The sequence below is a fragment of the Bombus vancouverensis genome, chromosome 8 (genome assembly GCF_051014615.1).
Source record: "Bombus vancouverensis nearcticus chromosome 8, iyBomVanc1_principal, whole genome shotgun sequence".
In the NCBI taxonomy this organism is placed as follows: domain Eukaryota; kingdom Metazoa; phylum Arthropoda; class Insecta; order Hymenoptera; family Apidae; genus Bombus; species Bombus vancouverensis.
The window spans coordinates 15547241-15566290 of record NC_134918.1 but is presented as its reverse complement, the minus strand read 5'-3'; the positions used below and the strand labels follow the sequence as shown (position 1 = coordinate 15566290).

At 45.8% G+C, this 19050-nt stretch overlaps 5 protein-coding genes across 6 annotated transcripts; 3 read left to right on the top strand and 2 right to left on the bottom strand.

The window, feature by feature from the left end:
• The first annotated feature begins 1453 nt into the window (after window positions 1-1453).
• LOC117155825 (uncharacterized) lies at window positions 1454-2717 on the top strand. Its single transcript, XM_076621177.1, has 3 exons — window positions 1454-1722; window positions 1882-1897; window positions 2060-2717. The coding sequence occupies exons 1-3, from the start codon at window positions 1454-1456 to the stop codon at window positions 2270-2272; spliced, it is 498 nt and encodes a 165-aa protein (XP_076477292.1). The 3' UTR covers window positions 2273-2717.
• A 117-nt stretch (window positions 2718-2834) lies between these two features.
• LOC117156542 (tubulin beta-1 chain) lies at window positions 2835-8049 on the top strand. The gene is made up of 2 exons (XM_033333652.2): window positions 2835-3005; window positions 6403-8049. Exons 1-2 carry the CDS (start codon window positions 2949-2951, stop codon window positions 7687-7689), a joined length of 1344 nt encoding a protein of 447 aa, XP_033189543.1. The 5' UTR covers window positions 2835-2948; the 3' UTR covers window positions 7690-8049.
• Window positions 8050-10481: 2432 nt separating this feature from the next.
• LOC117158109 (tubulin beta-3 chain) lies at window positions 10482-14866 on the top strand. 2 transcript variants are annotated; one of them, XM_033336693.2, is made up of 3 exons: window positions 10491-10917; window positions 12335-12443; window positions 13076-14866. In XM_033336693.2, the coding sequence occupies exons 1-3, from the start codon at window positions 10861-10863 to the stop codon at window positions 14275-14277; spliced, it is 1368 nt and encodes a 455-aa protein (XP_033192584.1). In that variant the 5' UTR covers window positions 10491-10860; the 3' UTR covers window positions 14278-14866. The 2 variants fall into 2 exon arrangements, with proteins under 2 accessions (XP_033192592.1, XP_033192584.1); XM_033336701.2 differs by lacking the exon at window positions 12335-12443 and having other exon boundaries at window positions 10482-10917.
• A 39-nt stretch (window positions 14867-14905) lies between these two features.
• LOC117158217 (tubulin beta-1 chain-like) lies at window positions 14906-16544 on the bottom strand. The gene is made up of 3 exons (XM_076620549.1): window positions 16121-16544; window positions 15434-16011; window positions 14906-15333 (listed from the first exon to the last, which is right to left on the bottom strand). The coding sequence occupies exons 1-3, from the start codon at window positions 16284-16286 to the stop codon at window positions 14971-14973; spliced, it is 1107 nt and encodes a 368-aa protein (XP_076476664.1). The 5' UTR covers window positions 16287-16544; the 3' UTR covers window positions 14906-14970.
• A 701-nt stretch (window positions 16545-17245) lies between these two features.
• Window positions 17246-18965, bottom strand: LOC117158119 (tubulin beta-1 chain). Its single transcript, XM_033336714.2, has 2 exons — window positions 18863-18965; window positions 17246-18673 (listed from the first exon to the last, which is right to left on the bottom strand). The coding sequence occupies exons 1-2, from the start codon at window positions 18917-18919 to the stop codon at window positions 17396-17398; spliced, it is 1335 nt and encodes a 444-aa protein (XP_033192605.1). The 5' UTR covers window positions 18920-18965; the 3' UTR covers window positions 17246-17395.
• Between the last annotated feature and the right edge of the window lie 85 nt (window positions 18966-19050).

The following is a 19050-nucleotide window of genomic DNA, read 5'->3' as shown; positions in this document are numbered from 1 at the left end:
GTACGTACAAAACATAAGCAAACTTCAGCAGCCTATTGCAAATATATCATTCTCAAAAGTGGTGCAATTATTGTAATTGAGACACGGATATACGCTTGCGGAAATATTTACGCGTATTTGTCGTGCACGACGACGTCCTCGGGATCAATAAAAGTTGAGGCGGGGCAAGGTTTGGTCTGACCGTCGCGTCGTTCCGACTCGGTTCTCCCGAGTCGTCTTCGTCGTTCTTATCATCGATGATATATTATCTTCGAAACGCATGAACGACGCGTAAAACCGTTTTCGTTTGTTCATCCGATCGACAATTAAAATACGTACATTGGTCGATTCGACAAAGTAGAGTACTAGTCGTTACCTTACAATTTTACTCTTTTTTACTCTTTTACTCTTACGTCACTTCATCTACTATCGTAATCTCCAATTGTTCGTTTCAAGAGTATAAACAATATGATGCACCTTATATAGAAGAAGGGGATGCATCTAACAATAAGTACGTTGCTGAAGCTCGATAGCATCGTGACTCATAGTCACCCCTTGTCACATTGCGTACAAAATATCGCGACTGTCATTATCAGCAAAGGACATCATTTGCGATTTACTTGCACGATACCGCTGTTTCCTTAATAAAAAAAATTTACTATTTCGCTGAATGTCTATTTGCATTATATCCTGTATAGTATACTATGTTTTGTATTTGAAGCATCTGTCAACAGCGACTGTCCACGAGAACGAAATTCGATTAGGGTAATTGTGACTCACCCTTATCATGTACAAAATAGAGTATTTCGATAAGTGATATCTAAATGAGACGAACCGATTACGAGCAAGTATATCTATTCGAACAAACGGATCAGGCTAAAAGGAATAAAGAGGAATAAGTAAGAAGCGGAAAGAATGTTGAAATTTCTTTTTCATCGACATAGGAAAGTACACGTGGACTTCTCGTTTTTGTTTCGTCTAAATTAGATGTGATGTCAGCGAGCGTTCCTGCTCGCGGATTCGTTTAATCGTACGACTAACGAAGGACAATCAGATTGGAGTACCGCTGTATCGCATCGGCCTTATTCTCTCGAATCGACCTCGTGACACATAATCGGCTTTTATTCATGCATAGTATCGTACTTACATACTTGCACGACCCTTCTTTGCTAGCGAAAGTTTTTCGTTGACGAGATAGACCAAGTCTGACCGATGACCGGTGTATTCTACTACATTTTCGTTCCTCGCGGTATGTAGTAGCGCACATCCAAAAACAACGACGAAAGACGATCGACTCCCGATAGAGAGAATACGTTTTCCGATTAACGAGAGAGTAGAAACGAGAAACTCGTTAGACGAAAAGTTACTACGTTAGAGCGTACACGAACAACCAGAGGTGGACGCATTCTTCGATCCTGTCGGTTAGAATTTACCTTGATAATAAATATGATCCCCCGTTATTGGCAGGTCCGTTATGTTCGCGTACTGTGACGCGCGTCTATCAATGCGAGACAGTGTTTGCGCGTACTCTCAAGCAAGTACGTGCGAGCGAATATACGATACACATACACCGAGATGCGCGGGCGTGTACACTATCATGGTTGAATTTTTTCCTTCGAAACGAAGAGCGAGTGATCCATACATGGTAACGGTGAGAAGACTGGCTTACGCGTTGCAACGCGTAACCCACCCTACCTGCTCTCCTGTCGCCACTCGTTCGCCTTCCGTTCTTCTCTCCTGCTTGTAAAGTTACATACTTCCATAACATTCTATATGCACGTATACACACATTTACTTTCGTCTACTTTTTATGCGTAACTTTACTTATATATCGAACATATAGTTGATTAATAAACTTTCGCGTGTACGATACAACTGACTAACACTCAAAAGCGACCATAGATATCTATTATATCAAGTAATTGACGATAAGTGTCATTTGAGGAAAGATTGACGAAAACGATTACCGTCTAGTGCGAATACTTTTCGGGAAAGCCTTTCGCCAACCAGAACTAAAGCTACTTTATCGTAGCAGTAGCCTAAAGGGCGTACATACATTTTTTAAACATCTTTTTAGTAGGTCCGCAATACATACATATGTATTTGGGTGGGTGTGTACTACGCCGGTGAGTCACGTATCGACTTTTCTCCCAACCAACTTCAGGTAATCAGGGTGGGTTTAGGACATACCCATCATTTAGCTAAGGGTGGAGGAAATACGTGTACGTCCATCGATGAGATCATCGAATATTGTACCAACGAAAAAAGAAAATTAAAAATGTTGCTAGTTTAATAAAATATCTTGATAAAATATCTTCGCATAGTACAATTTTATTTAAAAGGCAGGTATATATTTTAAGGATTAGAACACAAATTTGCGTTGAGTTTTATTTCAGTTATTTCATAATAACCGACAGTAACATCATTTATATGCAAATTACATACGTACATACGTGAAAAACTCGCAATTACATGCGTAGAATTTATCTAGCTTGGGGCTGAGAAACGGACGAACGTTCGAAAATTGTTGTTACGATAACTGAATTATAATCATGTTTGTAGCAATCGAAATGATTGCGGTTTTAAGGAGAAGGAAAATCTCGAGAGTATTAAAAAAAAAGAGGTCGCATTCGTAGGCCGACAGCGTTGGCCTGCAATTTTGGCGAATTGAAATTTTGTCAACGATCATATCCGCAGAGGCTGGAGCGCAGAATCGTATGAGAAGTTGGCAACGTTGTCGACGCTGGCTGGTGAACAGGCGGCGGGGCTTGGATATCAACCAATCAGAAACGTTGCTTGAGCCTCCCCACGTCACTCCCCGCAATCCTGCCGAAGCTTGAAAATCTGTAACGGACGCCGCTGCCTGGGCATATTCGTTTCTGGGCTCTCGTGACGAGTTAGCGTGTATCTCGTCGTTAGTTCGATTATCGCAGTAAGCTTCGAAAAAGACCAAAAAGCTACCGAGCAACATGAGGGAAATCGTCCACATTCAAGCTGGCCAGTGTGGTAACCAAATTGGCGCAAAGGTGAGTGTTTCGAATTGAAAAATATTCGAAATAATTGAACCCGTGGCCGCGTGGAAAAGGAGAACGCTTCTTTGTTCGTAGCGTCGCGTCGCGTTGTAATTGGTGCTAGTAGAATCGTGTCTTTCGTATATGTTTTATATATTTTCTGCATATCGTATAATTGTAACTATTACTATAGTCGGAACGTAGAGAAATGAAAAAGTCGAATGTAGTGAAAAAAAAATGCGACTCGCTTGACTCGCGCATAGATATCTTTCGAACGTTTTTCTTGCGTGCGTGTGTGTGTGTGTGTTGCTTGAAGAATCTAAAACAGGAAATGACTTAAAATTCATAAAATCTTAACGAGACCTATTTCGACGAAAGACCGTGTTACACTCGAGCTACGTGTACGTGTACCGCTGGCATGCGAAAAAACGGCAACCTCGCTCGGTCGAAGACCTGTCATGGCGACAGAACTTCGCCGGCCGGCTGGTATACTTAACGGTTTTTTTCCCGTCAGCCCGTCTCTTTTCTAACGAAGCACTGTCGTCAAGTGTTTCAAATATATATTCCTTAACTATTCTGTCTCTGCCTCTCTCATTTATCGTAAATGTCAATGCACTTTTCAAGAGAAAATGCTGAAAACCGGTATCCATTAAAAAATTTGTACATAAATGTTTTACTTAGCCCTTTGAGCATGGGCGTGGTCTATCTCCGGCGCCGGGATACACCGGTTGATGCGGCAACGGAATCGAATCCGCGGTTGCGCGCGCAATCGTTCTCCTCTCCTCTCCTTCTCGCTCTATCTCTTTCTCTCATCGACATTCTCTCTAGCGCGCACGCATACATACATGCATACATGCACAGCAGGCACATACACAACATATCAGTATGTAAATTCTTCGTTCACATCTTTCCGTTTTTTACAAGTTCCATACAAAATTCATTTTCACGCTTTCGAACGTCATAGTTATCTCGTTTATACTACAAAATATTTTATATTATTTTTTATAAAATCAAATCCTATCTGTGCTGCAAATAACTTGCTGCAGGATGCGAATAGCAATGATAAAATTGTTTATTAATTAAAAATTAATTAAAAATCCGAGTTGAAAAATCGTAACGTAAAACGAATTTACATACTGAGATTACGTTATGTAATATGGATACATATATATACGATATAACTATTATAACAATTTACTTGTGAAAAAAGCGGACACGTAGCAAGTAATGCAGTTGTAGTTTACGCTCTCATAGTTTTCAAGGTTGTTTCATTGGGTCAACGTCCGTTCCCTAAATTACCCACTTCGATCCGTAATATTATATCCGTAATATCGATTTTTTAACGAAAATGTTTTCTTGTAAATGTTTTATGCGGATTATGATCTCTGTAGCGTGATTTACCAACCACTCAACAATTGTGCAACAGTTACAATTACCCATTTAGGGATCTTGGTAATCCAAGGACATCGTGTATTACGTAGTACGGTGAAACGTTTCCAAATACAGAAAGAAGCTATCCTTTCGCCATTTTCTTTTGCGTTACCTCGCGCGGTTTTAAATTATTTTATGTTGGCAACAACAGACTGGTGTCTGGTAGTAACCCAGGTATATCGATCCTCTCTCAGACTATATATTCTTTGGCCGCCATTTTGTGCAACATCGTTCGTACATTAAAAAATCAACGTTCGACCAATAATAATAATCGATCGTCCCTATGGCGCACATGCGAAAAAATTTTACTTTGTTCAGATCTTCCAAAAATATGGGGAAAGATAATTATTAAATAAATTAAAACATTTAGATATATTATATTCTATATTCTATATAAATCAACGATGGTATCACTTTACCGATTGCACAACTATTTTTTTTATCATAATTTATGACGCTAGGTTATTTTTGTTCCCCTTTAATCTTTATGAACATACTAAATATATAAGAACTGTCGTAATTCAGTTGATTATGGCTCGACGTGTTACATGTATGTACAACGTCATGATAAATATCTCGACTTCCGAAATACATATGTATGTATATGTACAAAATGAAATGAATAGATCTCGGAAGGGAGCAAGGGAGAAGCCAGAGTGCATACATAAATCGAGTGTACCGCCTTATGATAATTAGACAAGATTGGTATTGCAGTCATCATTTCTATATATAGCGATGACATTGGTGACTCATCTTACTACGACATTGTACATATATCGCGTGTATAATATGTCGCCGGTAGTGGGAGATAGTAAGATTATGCGTGGACAGTGTTCACTTCCTATTAATGACGATCATATATGATTACGTTGGTTAAATAAATCTACGTGGGACATTATAGTTTTCGTAGATGTATTATAGTTAACATTACAGCGATACCAATCGGCGGATGCTTGCATTAACATTAGTGTTATTTCAAAATATTTAACCAGGAATTATTGCATGATCGTAAATTGGAATAACTAGAAAGAAGCGAGAGGGGATGTAAGATATAAGCAGTTTGAAGGTGACGCCAATTTAACGTAGAAACATTACCGACCTATGATAACGTTCTACGACATATCGTATCAACGATATAATTTTCTAATAATTTCGTATATCATGAACTTGTGCGTTACATGCTATACATATATATTCGTACATATTATCTGTTATTCTATGCGCTATGTCGATTATTGGATAATACCTTCTATTCCGTATCCGGTGATATAACTTCTATCTTCGACATTTCACAATAGAATATTTGTCCACATCATTGGTTGGTATTTCGAGAATGCATCGATTTCCAGAAATATACTGCTGCTGCAAGGTCTTTGAACTACGGTTAGGAGAGGTTGCGTGCACAGCAGTCGTGTGTTAACTAGTAGAGAAGGCGCACGATTGCGCCTTGCATTTGTTCGTTGCATGCTATCCATATTTCGCATTCGTCCACGTTTAGAAGCAATTAATTGCCAACGGTTATAGACCAATGATCATCTCTCTAGATTCGAGTAAAATGCGCGTATATAAATTAATTAATCTTCACTGGTGAGGCCGGTTCCAATGATTCGTTAGCAGCATTGGAATAGAAAGAAAAATGCACGCGTGTGTACATGTAGTATAGGTACGAAGAAGAGAAGAAAAAAAAAACGAAAAGAAGAAACTTCCATCCTGGCTGCGCCTTAATGACCGCTTGTATTACGATTAATTACACGCGAGCTATTTGCCGGCGAGGTCGTTGAACCGTTCTTCTCGGTCGATAATACGGAAGACTGAAACGGATGCAGGGGTAATCGTGAGGAGAAAGCATCGACTAGCACCAAGTACGATTTCTTTCTCGAGTATACGCGCACGCGTTCTCTCGTGTCTAGCATTTAAAACGCGAAGAATCGTTAAATCGTGTAACTGATTTTTAACAAATACGAATTATCGTTTGTTACAGTTTTGGGAAATTATCAGCGACGAGCATGGTATCGACCCAACCGGTACTTACCACGGTGACTCCGACCTTCAGTTGGAGAGAATCAACGTATACTACAATGAAGCGTCCGGTGGTAAATACGTACCACGTGCCATCCTCGTTGATTTGGAGCCAGGCACGATGGATTCCGTTCGCTCGGGACCTTTCGGACAAATATTCAGACCAGACAACTTCGTATTTGGGCAGTCCGGAGCTGGTAACAACTGGGCGAAAGGCCATTACACCGAGGGCGCCGAGCTGGTAGACTCGGTCCTCGATGTAGTCAGAAAAGAAGCCGAAAGCTGCGATTGCTTGCAAGGTTTCCAACTGACTCACTCTTTGGGCGGTGGTACCGGATCCGGCATGGGAACGCTGCTCATTTCGAAAATTCGCGAAGAATACCCCGATAGAATCATGAACACATACTCGGTCGTACCGTCTCCCAAGGTATCAGATACCGTCGTAGAACCGTACAACGCAACACTTTCTGTACATCAACTGGTAGAGAACACGGATGAAACTTACTGTATCGACAACGAGGCCCTTTACGATATTTGCTTCCGCACTCTGAAATTATCTACGCCCACCTACGGTGATTTGAATCATCTCGTCTCCCTCACGATGTCCGGTGTCACCACTTGCCTAAGGTTCCCTGGTCAGTTGAACGCTGATCTGAGGAAACTCGCCGTAAATATGGTACCGTTCCCCCGTCTCCATTTCTTCATGCCAGGATTCGCACCACTCACCTCCCGTGGCAGCCAACAATACAGAGCTCTCTCTGTACCCGAACTCACTCAACAGATGTTCGATGCAAAGAACATGATGGCGGCATGCGATCCCAGGCATGGAAGATATCTCACAGTAGCAGCAATTTTCCGTGGCAGAATGTCGATGAAGGAAGTCGACGAGCAAATGCTCAACATTCAAAACAAGAACAGCTCCTACTTCGTCGAATGGATCCCGAACAACGTGAAGACAGCCGTCTGCGACATCCCACCTCGCGGCTTGAAGATGTCCGCCACCTTTATCGGCAACTCGACGGCTATCCAGGAGCTGTTCAAGAGAATCTCCGAACAATTCACCGCTATGTTCAGGAGAAAAGCTTTCCTTCATTGGTACACCGGCGAGGGTATGGACGAGATGGAATTCACCGAAGCCGAGTCGAACATGAACGATCTGGTTTCGGAGTATCAGCAATACCAAGAAGCCACCGCGGACGAGGATGCGGAATTCGACGAGGAACAGGAAGCGGAAGTCGACGAAAATTAAACACGTACTCCCTACTTTACTCTACTCTATCTACCATTCATCCCCCCATCCTTGTCCTTTTCGCTCTCGTACTGCTTCTTAACTCTGCGTTCATTTCTCTTTCTTTTTTCCCTATTCCGACTCCTTTTTTTTATTTCCTTTTTACAGTCTGTTCAGGCGCGCTTTTTTCATCAGTACCACCACTACACATACACATACTCCTCGCATTCTTTGAATAATTCGATCATAAAAATCCTTTTTTATCGTCTTTTTTTCTATACCATTTATTTGGATTATGTAGTTTGCGAGGCGCGTCTTTGTATTCAGTGTATAACCGCTGTTGCGGCCAGCATCATCTTTGAATAAATTATTATCATATAAGTGTACGTTTTTATAAGAATCCCTTATTATTTTCGTACTATTTTTATCGTGTTCGACGATTCATCCTTTGTATTTATAAAATTACATTGTAGGCATATGTTTATTTATATTTGTGCTCTTCATCTATTAACTTTTATACTATGACAAAGATCTGAATAAAGTAGATCATTAATTAAAGAAGTACTAAGAGAGGTATCGTAATTAATATCCAGTTAACTCGACGAAGTACTTAAGTTAACTTCGAAATCAGTTGGTTTCGCCTAAAAGAAGGGAGAAAGCTACACAATTTTATGCGTACCGTGTTGAAATTGAAATCGGAACAAGGTAGAAATTTGCTTCGATATACATTATTTTCAGATCATTGGAGAAATGATCTTTAGATATTCTATGCAACATCTGCAAGTACGTACGTACTTAAGTACTTGCGGTATAACGTAGAAATCGTAGGTCGTCATTAACGGTATTAGTGAAAATATCAGATGGTGTCGCCATCTGTTGAAACGAAACGATTGTCATAATCGTCAAACGATTGGAACGACCTCTATCCCGATATTTTTATTTACGGATGCGGTACCTATTAACCACAAAAAGGAAATCGACGTCAACCACAAAGGAAATGTTCGTATATATTTACTCAAACAGTATATCCTAATTAGCAATTTGTCGTGTATAAATTTTAGAGGAATTATATCGTAGACTACAAGTAATTGATTACAGGAAACTCGATAGAAAGACGTATACACTTTGATGTCTTCGCGATATTAAATACTTCCGAATCTTTACAAATGATCATGTTTCTCTGCACAATTTTCTAGCTTTTTTAAACAGGAAATAATTAATCGCGAACAGGAGATAGAAAAATTGGAAGATTCGAAATTTTCTGGAATCATACTTCGAATGTAAAGTTTCTAATTTACACGTAGGGGATAGGATAAATTTAACGTGCATTTAAGAGTCTCGCTAGCCGACTAACGGATTAACACAGTTAAGTAAATGGAATCGGAACACCGTATCTCTCGGCGGTCCACCACCTCCGTACTGCTCATCGACATAAACATCGTGGCGAAATTTGACTCGCGATCTCAAAATCGTGAGATTTTCAAATCTTTCTGTTTCATGATTTTTTAAAACATAACTGATCGATACGACGCGAGGGTTCAGAAATCGATCGTCGCGTTATAATTTTTGATAAAGACGTTGACAGCGACGCTGAAATCGCTGGAAAAGCGACGGAAGAACGCGTATCGTCCGTATGTGGAGGTAAATTTTCTTGGACTAATTGTAAGGCGGCAGACAACGACCTCACGGAATAGAAGGTATGACTCATCGTCCGGCTATACGAAGCGGCGTAGCGCGATGTCTCGCTTCGTGAATTCGACCAAACTCGAGACGGTGGTTACCAATTACCGCAACTCGTGTTCCATTCTATCCTCGATTTCAGCGACGTACCCTGCTCTGATTTATCGTATCTAGATATTATTCGATCGAAGATACAGTTGGTCGTAGTTATGAAACGTCCGTTACGCGTGCGTAGGACAGGGACAGGATGGCGGAACAGAAGAAGATAGGGATAACCTTTACTGCCTCTCGAATCGATACATATCGATTTGTGCTATTAAAAATCGGCACGCTTCAAACGATACTGGAAAATAACTAAAATTGGCGAGGAACGGACATACAGTGGAACATAAAGAGGAACAAGGTCGATGGCACGAGTCGGGGGTGAAGAACACAGGGAGCGAGTTACAATAATAGAAAAAGGGATTTTACAGCGGCAGGGGATCGTGCAACGATAGTAAGCGCAGCTGGAGACGAAGCAACGCGACTATCGTGTCCCTTTCAACGGGAATAACAACGAAGAATGACGAGTGGCGCACCACGTTTTAAGAGTGACTCACGAGACGAATGCACTCCCAGTCTCATTTAGCTCTTGCCGGTTGCTTTCCTTCTTTTTCTCGTTTTTTTTTCACTTCCTCTTTTTGTTTAAACGATATAGAAAGAACGCATGAAATTCGGGCGGTGAGCCCACGTAAATTCGAACGAAGGTTATCGAACAATTTCCGCAAAATATAGCGCATAGTGGCGAAAGACATTCTCGCGATCGAGTTACATTTCCGCTGGATGCGCTTTGAGTCCATCGAACCGGATATCCTGCTGTTCTCGGCTCCCCAGTGGACGGTACTTTTTTTCGAGCGTGCAAACGAACCATCGTTGCACGAAGCCCCGTCTAGGCTCGCGAAAGCATCGATCGGAGGTCGATCGGATCGCGTGGCTCGAAAACGTGGAAAGACGAACGAAACGTTGGAAGAGAAAGAGAAGAGAAAATGTTTGGGGGATCGGAGGGTTAGTAGCCGGGAGTCGAACGCGATCGAGCCGACGAGTTATCGTCCTGTGGAGGCTGTCGGTCGGCACGTCGCGTCGGCTGGTCGACTCATGCGACGTACCACGCCGGTTGGAGAATCTTCTCCCCCTCCGTGTGGTCCGTGCTGCCAGGCTAGAGGCGCATCGCGTAACCGAGTGGAGAGTCGACCTCAGGACACCGACACGAGCACGTTTCCTCGTCAGTTTCGTTCCGCAGGCTCCACTCCACTGGTGCACTCCTGCGCGACACTCGTCCGTACTCGGTTCGCTGCACACGTTCTCTTGCAACGCACGCCACATACCGACGACGTTTCTTCGCTGTGAGTCTATTCTCTCTCGCTTCGACCCTTCTCGATATTCCAAGGATATCAATCAGCGGAGCCGTACGCTTAGCCGGCGCACCTATCTTCTCGGTTCGCAAAGGGAACGCGGAGAAAGGCCAGTTTCGAAATGAGGGAAATCGTGCATCTGCAGGCTGGACAATGCGGAAACCAGATCGGTGCAAAGGTAGGTCCACTTTACTACAAGGTGATTCTCTCGCTGGAGACTCCAGAAGGATAAGTGGTCGTTGGCCCGTGCGCATATGTTAGAACTGAAAATAAGATTGCAAGCGAATCACGCGTATACGATACGAGCGATACCTTCGACGTCGGGAGAATGACCGATCTGCGGCTTCTCTTTTTAAGAATCTTAACGAGAAGATCACCCTGTATCACTAGTTCGCTAGTTCGCCGGATGTACGTACACCGATCTACGATATACTCGTTCCTTTGTTTCCTTCGGAATTTCTCTGCAATCGACCAATTCTTCCGTCCTTCTCGCAACTTTTCTTTTTACGAGTCGATACTAAACGAACATGTTCCCTCCTGCTCCTCCTCCTCCACCTCCTCTTTTCTCTTTATCCGTCTTCCTCTCTCTCTCTCTCTTCTTATTCTCCGTACACTCGGGCCGAGCTCTTAATCGAATTAAAGATAAGGCGTCGGCGGTGGCAACAACGCGACACGACGACGGTGAGCAATGAGATGGAATTTGAAGTGTCTCCTACTCCAATCTGTTCGCGACAAAGGGCCATTCGCTTCGCTGACGCTCGAGAACCGGGCGCAAGCGTTTCGACCGTCCCCCGGACATCGTTCGTCCTCTGTCGTCGCCTAATTGAGAAATTCAAGGGAATAGGTGGAATTCTCCTTTGGAAAAGTATCCGCGATACGTAAATGTACGAAGCAGCGGAACCCATAGATGATGCGCCCTTTTCATTTTCTTTGTCTCTTTACGAACGAGTTAAAATCATGTTCCGCCCTCGATGTTCGGGACGACCACGAAACTCCGCCATGTGGAAAACGACCGGCTGATCGGTCAACTGTAAATCGCATCTAGAACAAAAAAGACTGGTTCGGGCGATCGGAAAGAAAGGCGGAGCGTAACAAGCGCGATCCTAATTGCCGGCATACCGTACCGATAATTAAGCGTTGCGCGACTTTAACATAGCGCAGTTGAGTCGCGCGAAACGAAAACGCGAACGAAACGGATCGTACCTATCTTTATCGTTGTCGCTGCCGCCGCGCCGTCCAGAGAATCACGATGTATAGATGCTATTAATAGAAGCGAGAGAAAATAGCGAGGGCGCGACAAATGGAGAACGTAGAGCAAGGGAAGCTATGCTCGATGAGTTTACTCCGAGTTGGCAGCAGAGTCGCCATTAATTTCCTGTATATTCGTTTTTAGACGAGCCGTGCGCTTCTCTCGTTATCTATCCTGCGCGAAGTAGCTTTCGCTCTGTTGTTACGTTCAGTGTACCGTAAAAGAGAAGAGAAACAGAGACGAATAGAGGGTAAAGGATGGTGACGAGACAAACGAGCGACTAGCGTTAGAATTTCCGACATTTGCCGACAAATTTCTCTTACACGCGTCGTTACTTACGTTATAGTTCTGGGAAGTAATCTCCGAGGAACATGGCATCGACCAATCGGGCATCTATCACGGAGACAGCGATTTGCAATTGGAGCGAATTTCCGTCTACTATAACGAAGCTTCTGGTAAGACAAATTTTCTCTTATCTTTCCTTTTTTTTCTCTTGCTCGTTGAGAGAGAGAGAGAGAGACAGAGAGAGAGAGAGAGAGAGAGAGAGGCGACGAACCCTTTGAAACACGAAGCGCGAAACTCGTTCTCGGAAGGCCGCGGTCGAGCAGAAGAAAGCGCTCGATCGGGGTTCGCGAATTTCGCGCGCTCTAAAATAGAAACGCGGTTGCTGCGACATGGTGGAACGTAGGAAAAAACGAACGACAAAGGCGAACGCGCGTTCTGCGACGAAAATAGCCGCTTTGTCCGTTCGCCACCCTTGGCTTTCGACGTCCTGGACGTGAAAGATCGGACGAACCCATGCTCGATCCAACCGTGGAAAATAGCGTATAATTAAGTAGCGTACGATTCGAAAACGTCGCACTGCGCGTTTCCGTCGACCATTTAAAGTACGAGTTAGCCGCGACGTTGCTTTCGGTGGAATGACAATCGACGTTTCGAAGCTGTTTAGTATGAAGGACGATACACGCGGCGCATTGGTTTCGGAAGGCAGGAGCGCGTGTCCGGCTCATTCTTCCATTTATGGATCGAAACCGAAACCGAAACGGAAGCGTTCTTTTATCCACCGTGTTATCACGTATTGTTGCAGTGGCGACCTCGACAAATGGAGGAAAGTACGTGCCGAGGGCCATTCTCCTGGACCTGGAGCCAGGAACAATGGACGCCGTTCGATCAGGAGCGTACGGGAAGCTGTTCCGGCCGGACAATTTCGTGTTCGGTCAGTCCGGAGCGGGCAACAACTGGGCAAAGGGACACTACACCGAGGGTGCTGAATTGGTCGACTCGGTGTTGGACGTGGTCAGGAAAGAGTGCGAGAATTGCGACTGCCTGCAGGGCTTTCAGCTGACTCACTCTCTCGGTGGCGGCACCGGATCCGGTATGGGGACGCTGCTCATCTCCAAGATTCGCGAGGAATACCCGGATCGAATCATGAACACGTACTCGGTGATGCCGTCGCCGAAAGTGTCGGACACGGTGGTGGAGCCGTACAACGCTACCCTGTCGGTTCATCAACTGGTCGAGAATACCGACGAGACCTACTGTATCGATAACGAGGCGCTCTACGACATCTGCTTCCGCACCTTGAAGGTCTCGAATCCTAGCTACGGCGATTTGAATCATCTGGTCTCGTTGACCATGTCGGGCGTGACGACTTGCCTCAGGTTTCCCGGACAGCTGAACGCCGATTTGCGAAAGCTCGCGGTCAACATGGTTCCGTTTCCACGTCTGCACTTTTTCATGCCTGGCTTTGCTCCGTTAACCTCTAGATCCATGCAACAGTATTCCGCCCTGTCGGTGCCGGAGCTCACGCAGCAGATGTTCGACGCGAAGAACATGATGGCCGCCTGCGATCCCAGACACGGCCGATACTTGACGGTGGCCGCCGTGTTTCGCGGCAGAATGTCGATGAAGGAGGTGGACGAGCAAATGCTCAGCGTGCAGAACAAAAATAGCTCTTACTTCGTCGAATGGATCCCGAACAACGTGAAGACCGCCGTTTGCGACATTCCGCCCAAGGGTCTGAAAATGTCCTCGACCTTCATCGGGAACACCACCGCCATTCAGGAGCTGTTCAAGCGAATCTCCGAGCAATTCACAGCGATGTTCCGTAGAAAAGCCTTCCTGCACTGGTACACCGGCGAAGGCATGGACGAGATGGAGTTCACCGAGGCTGAGTCGAACATGAACGATTTGGTCTCGGAGTATCAACAGTACCAAGAAGCCACCGCCGAGGAAGATTTCGAAGCCGAGGAGTGCGCCGACGACTTTGAGACTTGCGATCAAGAGTAAATCGACCGCCGATCGTTTCCTCCGAAGGAACTACTTTTCCACCGAACGAGACGTTTCTCTCTTTATCCTCGTCCTTGTCCTTATCGTTGTCTTTCTCTTCTGTTCGCTTCTCTCCTCTCCCTCTCCCGTCTCCTCGTCGTCCGCTCTGTTCCATTCTCTCCCTCTGTCGCGACTTTTGTCTCGATTCGGTGGTAGCTCTCTGCGATATCTCTGTCTTTTTATACTTTTGTACGTAAAAAATACATTTTATGATCGCGGTAAGCGTTCGCCGCGGCGACCGGCGAATCGAGTGGCTCGGCAGAGCTTCACACCGGTTGCCGTATCTCGCATCGCGACTACCGAAAAGTGAAAAAATAGCGGAAAATTTGCACGGAGAAATCATGGGGCATCTCTGGCACGCGAACCTGGAGGATCCATCGTTCTCGAAGGATAGCGACTTTACCAAACACCAAAGTACCCGAACCAAAAATCTACTCTGTTCCGTTGCATCCACGGCAACGATATCTCGTATGCGTATTAATAGTGGCACGCGTTTTGCAATGTGTAGCGCAAGTTTGTTCCTTGCAAAAATATACGTTTTTTTCAATTATTTTTCTTTCCCCCTCGTATCGTTCCCCGTATCGTTCCCGTACCATTTCCCATGTCATCGATCGCACGCTCGAGCGATCCAAGTCGACTAGACCCGTCTCTCGGTCAATCCTCGTACTCCGTCACCAGATCCTCGACGAAGCTGGTTTCCATCGTCGCTTCTTGTTGCCGTTGATACTCCGAGACGAGATCGTACATCGTCGATCGGCAGTCGGAAAATTCGGTCTCGTCCATTCCTTCGGCCGTGTACCAATGCAAATACGCCCGTTTCTTCATCATACCGTCGAACGCGTCCACCAACCTTTTGAACGGTTCCTGTATCGCCGTCGTGTTCGATACCATGCTGGCGTTCATGGCGAGTCCTCGCGGAGCGATGTCGCACATCGCGGTTTGAACGTTGTTCGGTATCCACTCGATGAAATACGGACTGTTTCTGTTTCGTATATTCGACATTTGCTCGTCGACGAGCTGCAAGCATACCAAAGCGATTGGGTTTTATAAACGAAAGAGCGCGCTTCTCTCGACCGTATGCGCGCGCTATTAAACTAAAGCAGCTGCGTTTTCCGACCTTGGTCGACATTCTGCCTCTGAAGATGGCAGCCACCGTGAGGAATTTGGCCTGTCTCGGGTCGCAGCACACGAACATGCTGTTCGCGTTAAACAACTGCTGCGTCAATTCCGGTACCGAGAGCACCGTGTACGGGGCGGCGCTTCGGGAGAGGAGGGGCGCGTATGCGGGAACGAAAAAGTGGAGCCTCGGGAAGGGCACTAGGTTGACCAGTAATTTTCTCAGGTCGGTATTTAATTGGCCGGGAAATCTGAAGCAAGCCGTGATTCCTGACATGTAACTGGATACCAAGTGATTCGCGTCGATGAACGTTGGCGTGATGATCTTTAAGACGCGCATGCAAATGTGATGCAACGCTCGATTGTCGATGCAGAACGTTTGATCGGTGTACTCGATCAATTTGCCGAGAGTGAGGATCGCGTTGTACGGTTCTACCACCACGTCCGACATCACCGGCGACGGTATCACGCTGTAAGTCTTGAGTATTCTCTCCGGATATTCCTCCTTTAGCCTGGTCATTAGCAACGCGGTCATTCCACCGCCAGTTCCGCCGCCCAGCGAATGGACTATTTGAATACCTGAATATCAAACCAGCGAGCCAAAACTAGATATGCACGATATTACGTATACGCGGCGGCGATGACGACAACCACAACGACGACGACAACGACGACGACGACTACGAACCTTGCATCAAGTCGCAAGCCTCGGCTTCCGTGCGAATCAGATCTAACGCAATGTCGGCTAATTCGGCGCCTTCGGTGTAGTAACCCTTCGCCCAATTATTCGCCGCGCCAGCCTGACCCGTCGCAAAGTTGTCCGGCTTGAACAGTTTTCCGCATGGTCCGGACATCACCGAGTCCAAGCTTCCTGGATCGAGATCGACCAGAACAGCTCTCGGAACGAATCTACCACCTAAAAAAAGTTTTATCCGCTCGGCGTCTTTTTCGTTCGTTCTTTCGACTCCTCCGAGACGATACCTGGACCTTCCACGAAATATACGTTCATCCGCTGCAGTTGGAGCTCGGAATCCCCTTGAAACATTCCGTCCATGTTCAGACCGTGCTCGTCCGAGATTACCTCCCAAAACTACGAGACAATCGTCTACCGGTTGCGTGGGATGATATCGTATACACGAAAATACGGTTAGTAAATGCGCGCGGGCTTACCTTCGCTCCGACGTTGTTGCCACATTGGCCGATCTGCACGTGTACGATTTCCCGCATTTTCTCTACCTTCGGTTTAAGTCTACCAACGATTTGTCATCGAAGAATGTTCGTTCGATTTGGTCCGGAAAAGGAAAGGAAAGAAGGGAATAGTTTAAAACGTCACGGATCTGCAGAGTCAAGTTCACTCGACCGACTCATCGTGCGCATCGTTTCGATTATCGAGAGATTCGAGCGCTCGCTCGACAGCGTCGCGTCTGTTTCGCGCGCAACATCGCCAAAGATCGATACATCGATCTATATGGCGATATAATTACAGCGCGCATGCGCAGAGCGTGCGCGCCCACTCGCAACCAAATTCCATTGAAATTGTGATGCCATAAAGAATATCTATTAAACGTTCAACAAAGATAATACAACGTTTTCTAAATTACTTACAAAATATGTATACGCGTGTATTCGTGTATATGCTGTATGTGTAGGTGTACGTGTACGTATTTATATAATATTATAAGGGTATCATGCGAGCATTTCTGGTGGCATGTGTGTGTGTACATATACATAGGTAAAAATTCATCGAAAATAACAAACGTAAAAAGGTTAATGTACAAATGAAAAATCAGCTGATCGAAAAATACGGTACAAAGGTAAGAAAGGTTTCGCTCGCGAAACTGCGTATTTCGCGGTGGTGGCGTTTGATCGAACGAACGGATGGATCGACGAGGAATTTGCGCAGTGGCTTCGAAGTGGCTGGCTTCCAAAAGCGATAGAAAGTTGTCGTCTCGTTTTTCGTTCCTCATTTCTCCGTCTCTTCCTCCTCGTCGAACTCTCCGTCGTCCTCCACGGTGGCTTCTTGGTATTGCTGATATTCCGAGACCAGATCGTTCATGTTCGACTCGGCTTCGGTGAATTCCATCTCGTCCATACCCTCGCCGGTGTACCAATGAAGGAAAGCTTTTCTCCTGAACATGGCGGTGAATTGTTCGGAGATTCTCTTGAACAGCTCCTGGATAGCAGTGGAGTTGCCGATGAAGGTGGCGGACATCTTCAAGCCGCGAGGCGGAATGTCGCAAACGGCCGTTTTCACGTTGTTCGGGATCCATTCGACGAAGTAAAAGCTGTTCTTGTTTTGAATGTTGAGCATTTGCTCGTCGACCTCCTTCATCGACATTCTACCACGGAACACCGCAGCCACCGTTAGATATCGTCCGTGTCTGGGGTCGCAGGCCGCCATCATGTTCTTCGCGTCGAACATCTGTTGAGTGAGTTCCGGGACCGTCAACGCTCTGTACTGCTGGCTTCCTCTGGAGGTGAGCGGCGCGAAGCCAGGCATGAAAAAATGCAGACGCGGGAACGGAACCATGTTGACCGCCAACTTCCGCAGATCGGCGTTCAGTTGTCCGGGGAATCTGAGACAAGTAGTCACTCCCGACATCGTCGCCGACACCAGATGGTTCAAGTCCCCGTATGTCGGGGTGGATAACTTGAGCGTGCGGAAGCAAATGTCGTAGAGCGCTTCGTTGTCGATGCAGTAAGCTTGGTCGGTGTTCTCGACCAGTTGATGGACCGAAAGGGTGGCGTTATAAGGCTCGACCACGGTGTCGGATACCTTCGGCGATGGTACCACCGAGAACGTGGTCATTATCCTGTCGGGATATTCTTCGCGGATCTTGGAGATCAAAAGAGTGCCCATACCGGAACCGGTACCACCGCCCAGCGAATGTGTCAGTTGGAAACCTTGCAAGCAGTCGCAACTCTCCGCTTCCTTTCTCACCACGTCGAGCACCGAGTCCACCAGTTCCGCGCCCTCCGTGTAATGTCCTTTCGCCCAATTGTTGCCCGCTCCGGACTGACCGAACACGAAATTGTCCGGTCGAAAGATGTGTCCGAACGGGCCCGACCGCACCGAGTCCATCGTACCAGGTTCCAAATCGACAAGAATCGCGCGCGGTACGTACTTCCCACCGGACGCTTCGTTGTAGTACACGTTGATCCTTTCCAACTGCAGGTCCGAGTCTCCGTGATAGATGCCGCTCGGATCGATGCCATGCTCGTCGGAGATCACCTCCCAGAACTAATATTCGCAAAAGCGTTATCGAGCGCAAAAGCTGAATGTCGAACGCGAACGCGAAAGGTTAGTCGGTAGGTATTTTCATAACAGGGAGCTGGATCCTGATATACCGTACGTACGTCTTTCCGGTCGAGGAAAAAAGCCGAGATTCGTTTAACTATTCGCAAGTTTGGCGGCGATTATGACACTAACCTTGGCACCGATTTGGTTGCCACATTGTCCAGCTTGAATGTGCACGATTTCCCTCATCTCTGTATCGCGAGGAACACGGAGGAAGAAAGGAAGAACGTGGCCGAAATTTCAACAACGGCCAGATCGAAATTGCTGGAACATCCACGGAGGTGATGTTGGTGGCGGTGGCGGTGGCGGTGGTGGTGGTC